Source organism: Lycium ferocissimum, unplaced genomic scaffold (assembly GCF_029784015.1).
Source record: "Lycium ferocissimum isolate CSIRO_LF1 unplaced genomic scaffold, AGI_CSIRO_Lferr_CH_V1 ctg3018, whole genome shotgun sequence".
NCBI classification, from domain to species: Eukaryota; Viridiplantae; Streptophyta; class Magnoliopsida; order Solanales; family Solanaceae; genus Lycium; species Lycium ferocissimum.
In genome coordinates, this window is record NW_026725333.1 from 37379 (window position 1) to 55684 (window position 18306).

Below are 18306 nucleotides of genomic sequence, written 5' to 3' on the forward strand. Positions count from 1 at the left end.
CCTTAAATTGGTAGGAAAGCTAGAAGAAAATATTTTTTTGACAAGTCTTTCATGGAGACAAAATTTGCAAGCCATGGCCGAATGCCATTGCTATTCTCTTCTTTTTTTTTTCTTTCTTTCTTTCTCTCTTCAAGTCTCTTCATTTAAAAGATGAACTCCCTCTCATATATATATATAATTCTCATAGTCATGTGAGGGGCACATGCCCCTCTCTCCATTTTTCTAGATTTTTCCATCTTTTTCTTGAAATTTTCTTAAAAACAAAGGATGACTTATATCTTGCATTATAAGCCTTGGTCCATGTACATGATCACATGACCATAAAAAGTGGGGCCCACATAGCCACACACACACACACACTTGGACGGCCAACTTGGCCCCTCCCTTTTTTTTTTTTTTTTTTTTTGAACACTTTAGCCCTCCAAGAACCTTCTTGAACACCTTTTGTAAAATTCCCGTTTTGCCCCTTGACTTTTCTCAATATTACCATTTCGCCCTTAGTCATTCTCGATATTTCCATACTAATAATACTCGTAAACAATATTCATAACCCACTTACACATTAAAATCATTTGGAAAATAATCTTACTTCCCAATATTCCACGACTATCACAAAATGTCCGAACGCACGAAGTACGGGCTATAACAATTGCATGTAGCCGTGACCCTTAGGGGCAATCCGTGTGTGTGTGCATGTGTTGTGTGTTATGTTGTGTTATGTTGTGTGTTGGTTATTGTTGTTAAGTGTAGAAACTATGGAAATTCATGAAAAATATGTACATGGAGTGGGTTGGCCGTATGGTATGGACCATGATAGGGTATTGTGAATTAATTTTTCTTAGCATTGTAGTTGTTATTATGGTAAGCTCAATGATGTAAAGTAAGGGTTGAATGGCTTGAAGTTGTGTTGGTTGTGGCCATGCAAAAGTAGTGGTTGGCCGTGGCATATCACATGTGTGTGTTGGGATCATGTTTTAGTTATTTCATCTAGTGTGATGTTGTTAACATGTAAATTTTAATGTTGTTAATGTTTTATTGGAGTTGGAAAGTCGTAAGAAAGAAGTATATCGATTAAATTGTTGGTATGTAACTTGGATTGAATATGGAAATGCTAGTATGGTTGTTGATATTGTGTTGTTAGTTTGGTCCCAACATCGAATTCAGGGTTGTTGAATTATTGAAATTGGCCAAGTTGAACTTGGTGGAATGGAGTATTTACGGGGGGAATCGCCCGAAATTCCGTAGACAAGTGTCACTTTGAGATTTAACTTCTAGACACTTGAACTAACATTTGGTAAATATGACCAATTTGTAGATTTCGAAGTTCGAGCTTGAATTTGGAATAGCATAAGGAGCGAAAAGAGGTATGTAAGGCTTCACTTCTCTTTCTATGGCATGTCCTAGACATACTAAGTTGGATACGGGCCTCGGGATTATTCCTTTTTCTCGAAATCAAGATTGAAATTCGGCTACTATTCATTCAAGAAATTGAACTAGAAATGGTGCGAAATGTTGGAAAAGCTTCTTAAACATCCAGAACTTACACAAATAGGACTCGATTGCCCTAAGATCCTCCCAAGTGACGAAATAAAATGTAATATGCGTAAATTTGATATGCCACCTCAGCCGACTCGAGGTGGGCCCACTATTCCCTAATTTCCTCCTATGGTTCCACTTGGTTTATTTCCGTACTATAGTTCAAGGAAACCTTTGGACATCGCTCGACCACTAAACCATAGTTGTTTTAACTAATCCCTCGATTCCAAAACATGATTTTCCTTCCTAAAAGTTTACAAATGTTTTCCAAAATATTCGTTTCCTCCAAAACTAAGTTTTACAATACCGCAAGCCTTAATGACTATGACGACGACTATGGCTCTACGATGAAAAATGATGATTCTATGATTAAAGGTTTCTATGATTCCATGACGAGATGAGAACGTTAAACTATTTCTTGAATTCTCAACTTATCCATGAATAATGTGCGTTTCTAAAGATTCCAAGTATATGAAATGATGCACTATGATCTGTTCTATATTTTCTCATGATAACTCCCCACTAATAGTCTCGCCTTTTTATATTAATCATTCCTTATGCGAGGCAAGCGCCCATAATTATTCTATAATATGATCGGAGGTTCTCGACCTTACGTCACTCCGATGAATATATAATTTTCTTGGGCTCCCCTGCATGCTTATATAATATACGTATATGAAAACTGTACTTGTACATGGGGTGGGAGGTAGGGATATCTGGGAATTGGGAAGGAAACTATGTTTCATTGCCACAGTCGCCGGGCTTATCATCCCGACGCATGGATGCCGGACGCGAGATTTATGGGCGAGCCGATGTATTCGGTACTATGTGGGCGAGCCGAGTATGTCGGTGCTATGATACCATGATATACTATGCTATGCTATGATACTATGATATACTATGCTATGCTATGATACTATGATATACTATGCTATGCTATGACACCATGTCACACTATGCTATGCTATGATACTATGATCCACTACGACATGATATAAACTCTATTTTCTATATCTATGAAAGGAAATGTTTCAAAAAGACAACAATAATGCATGGTATGCCGAAAATGTTCCTTAGTTACTTTCTTATCTAAGATATATCCATGACCCCATGATGTTGGAAAATAATCTATGCTCTTGTTTATGTTACTTTCCATGTCTTACATACTCGGTACACTATTCGTGACGCCCCGCCTAAATTGTGGGCGTGCGTGGAATCATGCCGCGCTCACCATCGGGATTCGATTCCCAGGAGCTCTCGGCCATCTTTGCGGCGCTCGGTTGTTTCTGAGCCCCGGTTCCTTGGTATACTTTTGTGTACATATTCGGGCACGAAGAACTCGGCCCTTCCTATGTATTTGTGTACTATGTTTAGAAGCTCGACAGATATGTACGGTAGCTATTTGTAACGATTGTCATGCTTTGTATAGTATGATCGCAAAGCTTATTAGTCTATGCTCATAATTATGCTGTTTATGTTAATGCTAGTCGGAAAAAAAAACGGTGTAGTTCATACGTGTAATAAAAGTCAGCGGGTTCGCTCGGCTCCGAATATGGGGTCGGGTGCCCATCACACCCTAGTAAGATCGGGGTGTGACAGTTGCCCCTCGTGCCTTGGGCGCCACAACTCATCATACTTTGGAAGTTTTCATATCTCCGTCTCTCCGTCACACATCATATCATATAACCACGGTACCCGGCCAAGAGGGCTCGGCGTCTACAGACGGACACATCATAACACCATAATATTAGACGCTCATTATACTTCGGAAGCTCATCATACTTCGGATTGTGCGCACGATAATAACCGGCCCGGGACTCGGCGAAGGAAGTAATAATAGTGTGCACGAGCAGAATCGTAGGATCTATATGCAATTCAAAATATTTATAACCATATGCAATGTAACTATATGCAATGCAAACATTTACAAAAACTTAATAAATTAATCAAAGCAAATCATTATTTACAAATTAGGACAATAGCCCAATCACGTTTCTTCCGAATGCCACTCGGGTACATATCAAACCGAACCTTAAGGATCATAACTTCATATCGGAATCATAAACATAACAATTCTTATTACAGACTCGTTAAATAAATAGGTAATCATACTCGGGGGTTCAAACTTTAATCACATTAAGTCTTTTTCAGAAAATCATTAAGTCTAATCATGGTAAAGTCTCGGGCCCCACGGATAGGTGTCAACCCAAATCCGAGCCCGCCTATGGAGGTCGGGATGTTATACATTATGGAACCTCATGCAGCGTTTCAAGCGATCCGAGCTCGTTTGTGAAAGTTACGGACGTTCGTAGTTTCGTATTCGTTTAAAAACAAATTCTTTTGAAGACAAAACTTTTGTGCAACTTTTAACATATAGTCATACGAAAGACATAAGAACCATAATTCGACCGCATTAAGAATACGAATATCAAGAGAGAGCCAAGAATCATGGACATGCTCGGATCACCAGAGTAGAATTACCTCGCGAAGCGTGTCATAGCTTATTTACTCTAAGACATACCAAAGAGAGAAAGAGTAGCTTTACATACCTTAGCCACTTCCTACGCTAATCCGAACTTATGTCTCGGCTTCTCACGATCTACAATAACATCAATAGGCATCGAACATTAGCCACAAGCGTCGAAAAATTCATTTCCAAACCATCACTTTGTCTACGTAAATTTGGGCAGCATTTCCCTATAAAGTCATCAACCCCGAGAACTCAACTCGGCTAAATATCCAACAACAATACCAACAACCACATCAACAATATCAATAAGCAATTCCAAACGCATTCTAACATTAATAGTTCCTTTCTATACAATTCGACAACATTTCATTTATATTCAAATAAACTACATACGATCAAGCCAATACCAATGCCCACATATTCAAGTAATAATCCGAGGTCATTCAATCAAGATTCAAGGACATTTCAAGCTATCCGCAAAGTATTCAAATCAGCCCATCCATTCCACCATGCCACCCGAACCCCTCCAAATGCAAGAAAACAATCAACAATACATTTCTTCCTTCCAAATTCATCAACTACACTAACAACTCATACATTGACAACATTATCCTCACAAATCCAAGAAACTATAATAAAATCACATTAACTCCAAATCATCCCACACGGTTTTTGACTCCAACTTGGATCATTACCCTTCATTCTACATCATAAAATTCATAACGACGACAACTAAAATACTAGATAACGTTAATTCATTTCTTACATACCAAACAGCCCTACACGGACATTCCTCAACATACATCATTCCATGAGTTTCATTCATTTTCTACATATTACAACAACACACAAACATGCTAACTACAATTAATTCATCACTTCAACACACCACTACATGCACACGGCCAAACACACATATACGACCAACCTTCCACAATCATAATTTCATGGTTTCCTTCATTTCTACATACCACAACATATACAAACCATCTATGAAAACATGTAAACAAGATTAAATCTCACCTTCTCCATTCAACTTCTCCTCTCGGCTAGGCTTGCCAATTGCACAAACGGACGTTTTTCTTGCTCCAACGACCCCTCCACGTTGACGAGCACCTTCCAATTAGTAGAGAAACTAGAAGAAAATAATTTTTCTTGCTCAAATTTTTAAGGAAAAAATTCGGCCATGGTGTGGCCGAATGGACTCTCTCTTTCTTTCTCCATGGTTCTTGAAATTTCTAAGGTGATCATATGATGAAGATGATCAATTAATCATCTTTTATAAACTTATGTTATACACGCAAGTGGCCCATGGCCCACTAGTCATGTGCATGGCCACATGACTTTTTTTTTTCATGATTTGTTAAGTTTCCAAAACTTCATTTTTGGCCCCAAATTTTCATGAAATGTCTAACTTTTCTTAATTCACTTTTAACCCCAAATTCCTTAATATTTCCATCCAACAACATTCATAAGCAACTTGTGTCTTACAACAAAGTCGGAAAAATAGCCTTATCCATAACTTGTCGCAACCACTTCGAATATTCCAACGTACAAAGTACGGGATATAACATGGCGACTCTAAAATAAGTCCATTTAGAGCACCATCCACGTAGAAGTATATTTTTCCTTTTTCTCGGTACGATTGACAACCGTACTTTCCCGGGACACTTTCTTTTTTAAATGAGGCAAGTGCAAATACGAATCGAAAAAAATAGAACCACTACAGATGGCAACTCTGCTGGGGACAATTTAAGGTTCTAACCATAAGGGTTCCAATTATTTGTATGATATAAATTGTTTAAGTGATAAAAATTGTTTATGTGTTTAAATTTTCGCAAAATATAACTGTCATTCATGCATGCATATTCCGCCACTCCTGGCATTTATTTTACATTTTTTCTAAGGGTGACGACGCGGGATGAGTTGCGGTCATACCTTCACTAAAAAACCTTTAATATATTTTTTGGAGGTCTCTAAGTTCGAGTGGGCATGCGGTCATCCCACAGCCTTAGAGAGCCCACCCCCAGCTTGTCCGCTTAGGTAACCTGTGTCATTCATTCGAAAATCACTCTAGAAAAATTAGCGTAGAGTAGAACCAAATCCCTATTGATATAGCGCATGCTAACCATAGACCGGTTTGGGTATCTCAGACCTACCTAAATCGGACAGGAAAGATACCTTACTGTGTTCAGATAGTGTAAAACCTGAAGACACTGCATCCCACTATTTGCTATTTGGAAGCATTATTGTGTCATGCGTGAAATAAATTATTGTTCCTAGGGGCGGGCCGATGTCTCCAGACGTGTAGTTTGATATGGTTATAGGTCCACCACTAGGTTTAGTGATGTGGTAGGAAGGATTGACTAATGATCAGAAGAAAGAAATAAAGAGTTGTATAGGACATCTACCTTCGTTGATAGATATATTTGGGGATCGATACTTTAGAGATCATTACTGGTTATTGGGATAATGACAGAATGGTGTTCAGACTTAGAGAAATAGAGATGGCTCTCACGTTAGAAAAAATTAGAGATGTCTTGAAAAGTGTAGGAAGTGCTAACGGGTCCAAAAAGAAATTAGCCCAAAATATTCTTATCCCTCACAAACCTACCCCAAAAGAAATCAAAGACATGTTTGCTGTCAAAAAAGTCGATTGAGCACAAGGACCCACTATAGCCTTTAGAGAGTTATATGGGAGGTATTCACCCAAACAGGGGTACGGAATCACATCCTTGAGTTTTCCTCACCCCAATCCTGGGAAGCCAATCAAACACTAGCATTTATTACCTGTCTACTGGGAACCATGGTATTTCCACTAAATGCCCCCTAGCTATTGATACCCGAGTTTTCTTTGTTGCCTATGCTGTTCTTAGGGGAGTTACAACAAATGGGCTTACCAAATATTTTGATATCATCCCTATTATCCTATAAGATATGTACCGAGCTTTGGGAGAGTGCCACAACCATTATTATTATTTCCAGGGTTGCAGCCTCTTAGTTCAATGGTGGATACTTAAGCATTTAGATAGGAACATTTTATCTACCCGCCGAGATCCGGCCCTGAGAGAGAATGACTTGGGAGTCACTGCTATGCCCTGTGGGGTTCAAGATGAAAGAGGATGGGCTCACATCTTTTCCAGACTGAGAGAAGGACATATCAGGTGGAGGGTACCTGATTTTCATTCCAAAACTGTTTGTGTCAAGAGCTGTAGGCATCCATATCTACCGCTTATGGGCATTAGGGGAATCAGACCCTACGCGCTTTGTGGAGTACAGACCGATTTGGTATGAGACAGGTTATTCCGAATGTGGGTAATATAGGAGAATTTGTACGAGATTATGAAGAAGGTCGTATCGAAGGTATAAAAGATGCTCAGAAAGATTGGAAGAATGTGATAAGGGAAGATAAGTTGGATGAGGATCCAAACAATTCAAGTCACGATGAAAACTACTACGAGTGGCTTAAGGCCGAACTAGCTGGTAGGGCCGTATCTGTATAAATTTCCCGAGGATAGGGAGGTCGTGAATGCAATTTAAGTTAGAAGAATGAAACGACGAATAGAAAGAAGAGAAATGGATCATCAAGCAAAGACAGAATATGATCAGGAGATGATTAAGAGTTTGACAGACGAGGCAGATGCTTCATTGAAGAGCTTGGAATGGCTTGACACTTTTTGTTAAGAAAGCCATAGATACGGGGACATTATAGACTGATGATCAGAGGGGTCAATGGATCGGGACAGCATTGATGCTAGCCTATGTAGCCATTCAGACCGCCCTCCGAAGGGCCAAGAAGGTGCGAGATGACAGATTTTGTCCGCGTGGAGTGGACTTTTCGATTATTGCATTTACTTTAAAAAGCTTTTGTAATCCCACTTGGGAAAATATCATTTGAAAAAACCGGATTTTTATTTTTTCGGAATAGTACATTGGTTTTACATGTGGCACAATTCTGCTTCATACACTAGTAGCCTCGGAACAACAAGGTATAGGAAAGCGAATTATATATCGTCCAAATGCTTATTTGATGTAACTACTTTGTGTGAAAATCGTATATATTGTTGAAAGCTCTTGATTGGCCCACATTCCGGTCACTACCCAAAAGAAAAACTAATGAAGTAAACCCCCTAAAACAAATTTAGCTCCACTTTTAAAAAAAGGCTGATTTGCTAATAGGGAATGGAGACTCCAGACAGCTTGAGTGCAACTTCACCTTACGTCAACCTAGTCAGTGACAACGAGAGCGCGGAAGCAATAAGTGAGAAAAATCGATAATGGGACGATAGAATGGCCCTAGCCACTGCTAGAATGAAAGAGGTTGTACAAACCACTAAGGCAGCCAATGAAAAAATGAAAGAAGCAGAAACTCTCCTGGCTTATGTTGAGGAACTAACAAAGCAACACCCTATCAATCGGGTAAAATAGGAAAAGGCACCTGAAGCTCCACTCGAGTGTTATGTCCCGCTCAATCAACAAGAAGGGCTTGACCTCATACCATATGGAGACGACGAACTACTTATCCCCAATCTGAAAGTTTATGGAGACCCGCACGAATCTCAGCTCGAGGAACCTCTAGCTTCATGTACAATTTTTCTTAAGGGCACAGGATCACACAATTGGGGTACGCCAGTAGAATTGTCCAAACAAGAACTCTTGGAGACCTTAGGAAGTTTTAGAGTGTATGCGCAAAGCCCAAATCTGTTGCCACCATGCGCTCCTTCTATGATTTACAGAAAATGCCTCTACCATCGAAGTCAGTCAAGCATTGGAAAGGAAGCTTATCCAATGGATTGACCAAGGGAGAATTAGCCAACTGTGGGGACCCCATTCTCTCCTGACTCATGACCGAGGAAGAAATCATCTAGAAAGGATATCAAAGGTTAGGTTCTGGAGGAGCGACTTTTCCAAATTCGAAGAGTCATACGCCAGGATCCACTCCCTACTATGTAGCGTGAAGAAGATAAGAGCAGTGCCACAAACCTATCAGGGTCGCCCAGGATCTCCGAAAAAAAGAGTTTGTGTGTATCACCATGGCCGCCCTGGTCACGACATTGAGGAATGCGTGGATTTCAAGCTTGAACTAGAACGCCTCGTGAATGAAGGCCATGTTTGCATTGTCGCAGGAAGACAAGGATAGAAGATAGAGATGAAGAAGACAATGAAGACTTGCTTAGTATGGTTGGGTAGAAAAAAACATAAGTATCCCTTTACAGCTTTCAATAAGATAGAGTATCCCCTTCCCTTTTTATGTAAACGGAACCACGCCGACATGATGTCCCGTTGGGGATACGTGGGAAGCCCATTTAAGGCCTGGTCAGGGTACAAAACTAAGTTTCAGGTAGCATAGGAAAAAACCTTTTCTGTGTATGCCTGAACTACGGATGGACCTGATTTCCCTTTGGTAGGATACGTAGGAAGTCTATTTAAGACTCGGTCCTTTTATAACAAAAATCTAATTTCCCCTTAGCACAGGATGGGTAGAAGCAAATCAACCATACAAACCACTTACCGAAGAAGTCAATATTCCCAAAAATACAAAAAAGACCAAAATATCCTTGGAATGTGAATTAGTCAAGAGTCGAAATAAAATGTATGACTCTGTGTGTTATAAATTGCAAACAACGTGATATTTTGTGTTTCATGCTTAAATCTAACGCTAACTTGGGAGCTTTTAAGTTGTTTTCTCTTATAGACAGGGGTTGATTCGCTGGCACCAGTTACTCGGTCAAAAGCTGCCACAACGTCCTTAAACCCTCAAGAAGAAAACATGCCTGAAACTCCGCCACCGAACATAACTGCTTTAGTTGAAGGTACCCCAACAGCTGGCATAGCTGGAATGCCTTTGGAAAAGGCTGTTAGCCTGCTGATGAGGCAATTGGCTAAAGCTAGAGAGGAAGCGGACCGCCTGAGGGCCAAAAAAGAAAACGCTACTAATGTTGAAGCTAGGAGACCTCCACCCACTTTTCCAAATCTGGATTTACCAATTCCTAACTATTTCTCGCAAACCCAGACTGGGGCTACTTTTCAAACTCCACTACACCAAAATACCACCCATGTGGGGAATCCCTCCGACCAAACCCCAGCTTTTCAATCACCTGCTCATGCTACAAACGCAAATTCTCATCAAGTCCCTCGGGCAACAGGAGTTCTTGTGATTCACCCTGTGCAATCAAATGTCACTTTTCAAGACCATGTCACCCATATTGACTCTTCGCCAGAATTGGAGAACATGAGAATGTTCTTTGAAGCAAGAATAGACAAAATCGAGAAGGAGATAGGGAAGAAAATTCTGAACTGGAACATGGCTCAAAAAAGAAAGAGGGGTTAAGATACTCTGATTTGTGCATACATCCGAACCTAGGCCTACCAGAAGGCTTCAAAATTCCTAAGTTTGATCACTTCAATGGGTCGGGCAATCCCAGAGCCCACTTAAGGGCCTACTTTGACCAGCTGGTTAGAAATGACGGAAACGAAGCTTTGCTCATGAGGTTGTTTAGTTGAAGTCTGTTAGGAACGGCTATGGAATGGTTTACCTCTCAAGACGTGTTAGATGGAAAACATGGGAAGAAATGGCAAGTTCATTCATGGAAAGATTAAAACTAATATGTGAAAAATGTGCCTGATCGCTTCTCATTGGAGAAAATTCGTCATAAATCGACTGAAACCTACGGTACCAAGAAGCGGATTGCTTTGACAAAATGATAACTATGAAAGGGAGTTTCTTTACAGATTTAGTTGCCGTTGGGGAAGATATCGAAGATGGCCTCGAGAATGGCGAGATTGTAAGCGTATTTAAACGGAAGCGGGTGCGTGCGGCGGCCGCGGTGGCAAAAGAAAAGAGAAGATATAGCCTATGTTTCTAGAACTACTAGCGAAAAAGCAGGAAAAGAGATGACCCCGAAAATCCGAGATAACTACCAATCGCCTCCACTAACCAACTATATAACCGCTGATATAGCCGGATGTGCGTGCTACGCACGACTCGATTATCAAGCTACAAACAAATTATCAAATACCGGCACCAAAGTAACCGAACTCCACGACTAAATTATCGAATGCCGGCACTGATAACTAAGCTCCAAAGCCGGACTTTCAGAACCGGACTTCATGATGCAAACTATGAGGCACCCGAAAAGAAACCCATGCGAGCATTCACTCCTTTTTTAGAATCCAGGACTAGTTTATTTAGGAAGCTAAGAGACGCCGGGCGAATGAGCCTTTGTTCCACCAAAACACCTGTAATCCCACGGATCGATGGTACGAAGTCGAATTTCACTTGGGCTGCCATTCTAACCAAGTTGGCCGTACTAACGAATATTGCATAAACCTAAGGCACAAACTACAAGATATGATTGACAATCATGAGCTTATCTTAGAACCAACACCTCCAAATGGAGATACAAATCCACTCCGAGAGCATGGAGGGAATCAAATTCACATAATAGAAAAAGGTGATGAATGGGAAGAGAGCCCGATGATAATTCGTCCAGATATTGAAGGGTTAGAAAGCACCGTCGCCTCGTTGTCTTTACAGGAGCGAAAATAAGTGTTAAGCCCTTTGACAAAGAAGTATGAGACATCTGTTGTAGCCAACAGAGAGCCTTTCGTGCTCAAATATCCCTCAACAGTCGCTCGAATTCATAACGAGCCATTCATACTCAAAACATCAGGATCAGTTGAGAATGAACCCTTTGTGATCAAAACGCCGTACCAGATAATGATCAATAAAGAAAAATAGATAGCTGCTGTGGTTCAGGGTATAACCAGGTCATGAAGGTGTTATGCCCCAGAAGAACCTGTGCTCGAAGCACCACATCACAAAAACCCTCAGAAAAGACCAATCGGCGAAAGCGGCGAAAACACGGAGGCAAATGCCAGTCAATGATTATTCGATCATCGAGCACCTGCATAAGACTCCTGCCAGGATATCGGTAATGTCATTGCTAATCAGTTCTCAACATCGCTTGGCCTTGATGAAAGCTTTGGATGAAGTCCAAGTACCCGCCGGCACTACAAGTGAAACATCGGCTCAGATCGTGGGGTATGTTGTACGAGCGCATACGCTATCATTTTCTGATGATGAATTACCAAGGGAAGGGAAGTCCCACAATAAAGCCCTGCATATAATAGTCAAATGTCGTGACAAGATTATCCCTCAAGTGTTGATTGATGGAGGAGCTGGGTGAAATGTATGCCCCGTGACGACTTTGAAACAACTTGGATATGATATTGGCAAGATGCGGAAGTCGGACCAACGTAAAAGCTTATGATGGTCCAACCAATGACCCGATTAGAGAAATAGATCTACACATACAAATGGGCCCCACTGAGTTCGTAGTGGAGTTCGTCATCATGGACATCAAAACAAGCTATAACCTATTATTAGACGACCGGTTTGCGTACGCGAAGTTGCAACATCTTCATTACATCAGCCTCTCAAATTCGTATGGGATGATCAAGAATTCGTGATTCACGGTAAATAAAGTGTCCATAACTATCCGGACAACTCTGTACCAATCATAGAGAAGTCACCAGTGGGCGCTGATTTTCACATCATTGAACTAGCCATGATAGATCGTAGGGGAGATGATGAAGATACCCCTATGCCACTGGTCTACAAAGTGGTTGCTACAACTATGTTAAGGAGTGGGTTTGAGCCCGGAAAAGGTCTGAGAAAGAACTTACAAGGAATCAAAGAACCAATGAGTACCAAAAATGGGAAATATCGATTTGGGGTTGGATACGAGCCATGCGAGGCAGAAGAAGAAGAAGTAGAATATGGGCCGAGAGGTCCCGTTGAAATGAGAAAGTTGTTCCCTCATCTATACCAGTCCTTCACAGCATGCCCATTGGGTCACAACAGCGAGGATCCGAAAGAGGGTTTAAGGACGTTGTTTTGGGAAGAAGAATGTGCAGCCATCATTGAAGAATGCTTTGAAGCATTAGAGATTCGCCATGCCGAACTAGGATAGACAATAAGCGGATGGACTTCTACTCTGTTGTTCACTCTGCGGTAGAAAGAATGCTCATTTTCAGAAAAAACGGCGAAAGTCGGCTTTGAGGCCCGGCTTATCGCCTTTTCATGTTTTTATTTACGTGTTGTTTAATAATGGAAATGGCTCGATGTTCCATTCCGAGTCAGGACCACAGTTTGTACCACCCTTTTAAAATTTCAATGAAAATGCCTCAAAGTATAATAAAGACAAAATCATTTTACTATACCTATATATATATATATATATATATATATATATATATATATATATATATATATATATATATATATGGAAGGAAATGGCTCGATGTTCCATTAAATTCGGGACCACGGTTGTACCACTCTTTTAAAATTTCAATGAAAACTCCTCAAAGTTTATAATAAAGACAAAATCATTTTACTATACCTATATATATATATATATATATATATATAATAAGTTACAAAATTGCTTTGACATGATTAATAACCGTGTTATTTTGTTTTACGAGAATATCTGAGAGGCCACAAATAATGTCATGACATGTTACGAAACAAGTAAAAACGACGATGAACAAAATGACGATCAAGAAGAAGGGATAACTGAATCGGAAGAGTTGATAGATGTCGAAGAAGAATACGAGAACAGACCAACGCCAAACCTAGAGGAAACAGAGGCAGTTAATCTAGGAAATGAAGAGTTGGTTCGGGAAACTAGAATAAGTGTGCACTTGACAGAAGCTGAGAAAGAAGGGTATCGGAGTCTGCTGAAAGAGTATGAAGATGTCTTCGCTTGGTCATACGCCGATATGTCGGGTTTGAGTACTAACATTCTTGCCTATACGTTGTCAATCCTTGAAGGATTTGCCCCGGTAAAACAGAAAATCAGGCAGCCTAAGTGTCACGACCCAATTAGAGGGCCATAACGGGCACCCGGAGCTAACCTACCGAGCACCTCTGAACATACATCTCATAATCATTTCTTGGTGGTCCATAAGCTAGCTCATGTGCGTTATACTCTGTAAGGACATGTATCACAAGATAATGGCACGTCTTTATGCAATCATCAACAATAAGCTTTGGAATCTCCAAAAAATGAAATCAAGAAAATTATGAAATAAACTCAATAATCTCATAATAGCATCAAAACCATAAGCTTTGGAATCTCCAAAAAATGAAATCATGAAAATTATGAAATAAACTCAATAATCTCATAATAGCATCAAAACCATAAGCTTTGGAATCTCCAAAAAATGAAATCATCATCATCATCATGGAGCATACTTATCTTTAGCATCATAAGAAACTCTAAGAATCATGAACTTCTAGCTTTTGGGAATAAGGATATTATGAAAAACATGTATGGGTTCATAAGAAAAGAATCATGCCTTTAGAACGAAAGGGACTAGCCTTAACATACCTTTAGTCTCCTTAACTATTTAACGTTTATCCTCCCGAGCTCGTAAATCTACATTCAAGAGAATTCATACTATTGTTAGGCTTATCGTTGTATGTTTGTCTTAAGTTTTCAAATTAAATCACTTTGGAATCTGCCAAAAATCGGGCAGCATCTCCCATGTTTATATCCCTAGCCCGAAATCACAATACCAACAACCAACAACAACAATAACAATACTGGCATCAATAACACCATCCTCAGTACCAAAATATTTCATAAAACATCCCACACAATGTTTATCCAAATTCCCCACCAACAAATTTGCTATACGATTATTTAATAGTTCTATCTCCCTAAATAAATCTAAATCAATATGAATAAGGAGAGATTCTTACCCTATTCCCACTAGAGCCACAATATCTTCAACATTCACCTTGATTTCAAGCCCAGATTCCCCGCAATACGATATTATAATCGCAACTATACCTTTGTCCGAACCTAAATCCATAGATTCCACTTGATTCGCGCTAAAATTTTATAAACGGAAGTTGGGGGAAAGTTCCATAGAGTTTGGGATGTTTTGAGGGGTATTTGGATGAAAAATGAGAGGGTAAACCCCCTTTTATAATGTACTAGAGTCGGCACCGACCTAGAATTTGCTCAGCATGTTCGGGCCACCTTGGGGCTCGTTCCCGTTGAGTTATCCCTTACTCCTCTACCCGTTCGCACCACCTCCAGGCACGTTCAGGCAGAGTTAATCCCTGCTCTGGCAACCTATTTTAAATTGCTCGTAACGTTTGATTCCGATGTTGGATCGATGCGCGATTTATTGTGTTGGAAACTAGACTTCATGAACTTCATTTTAGGCTTTTACTTTACCTCAAAACTCTTCATATGCTAAAAGATATTCTTTCCTCAAGTTAGACCAAAATTATCGTACAAAATCCTACCCACCAAAGTTCCAAAAACTTAATCCCCTTGATTCTCTTGTTCTCCAATCCTTCCATGACCTATCGCATGAGCTTAAACCCTCATAACCATAAGATAAGCACACATAATCTCATATATCTTCGACAATAACTCCAGTGTCCACCATTGAATAACTAACACCTAGCGAATATCAACGTACACAAACTACGAGGTGTAATACTAAGCCTGATGTCAGCATCCGAATTAAAGAAGAAGTGGAAAAATATATTCAGTCAGGGGTTGTTAAGGTGACACCGTACCCGACATGGTTGGCAAATATAGTCTCGATACCAAATAAAGATGAGAAATAAGGATCTGTGTGGATTATCGTGACCTTAACCGCGCTAGCCCAAAGGATAATATCCCACTCCCGAACATTCACATACTCATTGATAACTGCGCCAAGCATGAGGTGCAATCTTTTATGAATTGTTACGCGGGCTATCATCAGATACTGATGGATGAAGAAGATGCTCAAAGACGGCGCATTCATCAAGCCATGGGGGTGTATCATTATCGGGTAATGCCTTTTGGACTCAAGAACGCCGGCCATTTCTTACGAGGGCGATGACCGCTATCTTTCATGATATGATGCATATAGAGATTGAGGTGTATGTGGATGACGTCGTCATCAAATCCTAAATGGGTGAGGACCACCTCGAACATTTAAGTAGATTCTTTGACAGACTCCGCAAGTACAATTTGAAGTTAAATCCTGCAAATTGCGCGTTTGGAGTGCCTGCGGGAAAATTACTGGGGTTCGTAGTCAGTCGTCGTGGTATTGAGTTAGATCCAGCTAAGATCAAAGCAATCAAAGAACTACACCGCCAAGAATGAAGAAAGAGGTATGAGTTTCTTAGGAAGGTTGAATTACATCGGATGCTTCATCGCCCAGTCCATGGTGATAGTAGAGCCAATCCTCAAACTCCTCAAGAAAGATGCTCCAACTAAATGGATAGAGGACTATCAGAAAGCCTTTGACACAATCAAGAGATACCTATCAAATCCACCTGTTTTGGTCCCGCCAAGGCCAGGAAGTCCTTTGCTGCTATACATGTCAGTATCAAAAAATGCTTTTGGATGCATGTTGGCACAAAATGACAAAACAGGCAAGAAAGAGAGAGCTATCTATTACATCAGTAAGAAGTTCACACCCTGTGAATCCAGGTATTCCTTGGTGGAAAAGACGTGTTGGGCTCTGACTTGGGTGTCTCAGAAGTTGAGACATTATATGGCTGCGTACACGACTCATTTGATCTCAAGAATGGATCCACTAAGGTACATCATTCTCTAGCCTATGCCTATAAGGAAGTTGGCCAAGTGGAAAATGCTATTAAGTGAATTCGACATTCAATATATCGCACCGAAAGCAGTCAAAGGGAAAGCATTAGCAGATCTACTGGCAGGAAGCCCAATAGATGACAATCCCATACCTGTGTGGGCTTACTTCTCGGATGAAGAAATAATGACAATTGAAGGCGAAGAAAGTGAAGATGAGTTAGGATGGAAAGTATACTTTGATGGAGTGGTCAACTTTAAAAGATCAGGAATCGGAGCCGTCTTAGTTTCAGATTCGGGCCAATATTATCTGGTGGCAACCAAGTTGAGCTTCGATTTTTTGCACCAACAACATAGCTGAATACGAAGCATGTATCTTGGGTCTATGTTTAGCCCTCGACATGGATGTAAAAGAACTTCAGGTAATTGGCGATTCGAATTAACTAATCCATCAAATTCGAGGAGAGTGGCCACCAAAAATGAAAAGAACATATCGTATGTTGGACTTGTGCAAAGATTGGCAGATCGGTTCCAAGAAGTCAAGTTCAAACACATACCAAGAACCCAGAATGAGTTTGTTGATGCATTGGCAACAATAGCATCCACGATTCAACATCCCAATAGTAGATACATTGATCCTGTCAAAATTGAGATCAGAGATCAACCAACCCACTGTGCTTTCGTAGAGGCGAAGGTTGGTGGAAAACCTTGGTACGTTGATGTTAAAATGTTCTTGGAGAAATGAGAATATCCCGAAGGGATCACCTTAAATCAGAAGAGGACTATCAGGAAGTTAGCGAATGGTTTCTTCCTCAACAAGAATGTCCTGTACAAAAGAACTCCAAATTTGGGATTGCATAGATGTGTTGACTCTGTCGAAGCTACAAGAATGATTGAAGAAGTGCATGTGGGAACCTGCAGGCCTCACATGAATGGGTTCGTGCTAGCCAAGAAGATTCTAAGAACTGGATATTACCGGATGACCATAGAGAGTGACTGTAGCAAATTCGTCCAAAAATGCCACAAGTGTCAGATTCATGGAGACTTGATAAAGGTCCCTCCGACAGAACTGAATGCTATGACGTCACCTTGGCCATTCACCGCTTGGGGCATGGATGTTATAGGACCAATTGAGCCAGCTGCGTCAAACAAACACCATTTCATTTTGGTCGCCATAGACTACTTCACCATGTGGGTGGAAGTGGCATCTTATGCATCAGTAACAAAGAAAGTAGTCGCAGATTTTGTGTGCAATAACATCATATGCCGATTTGGTATCCCAGAATCAATCATAACAGACAATGGGGCTAATTTGAACAACCACTTGATGAAAGAAATGTGTGCGCAATTCCGAATCACTCACCGGAATTCAACCGCATACCGGCCACAAATGAATGGGGCAGTGGAAGCCGCCAACAAAAAAATCAAGAAAATCCTCTGAAAGATGATTGATAACTACAAAGACTAGCATGAACAATTGCCTTATGCATTACTGGGATACGGCCCTACCGCCAGGACTTCAACTGGAGCCACTCCGTACCTGTTAGTGTATGGCATTGAAGCAGTAATACCAGCCGAAGTAGAAGTCCCTTCACTTCGAATAATACAAGAAGCTGAGTTGGACGATGCAGAATGATCCGCAAGAGGTATGAGCAACTGGCTCTGATAGATGAAAAA

The 18306-nt window shown here is 40.5% G+C and overlaps 1 protein-coding gene across 1 annotated transcript; it reads left to right on the forward strand.

The window, feature by feature from the left end:
* The first annotated feature begins 17518 nt into the window (after nucleotides 1-17518).
* On the forward strand, nucleotides 17519-18070 carry LOC132043917 (uncharacterized). The gene has a single exon (XM_059434384.1). It carries the CDS (start codon nucleotides 17519-17521, stop codon nucleotides 18068-18070), a length of 552 nt encoding a protein of 183 aa, XP_059290367.1.
* Nucleotides 18071-18306: the final 236 nt, after the last annotated feature.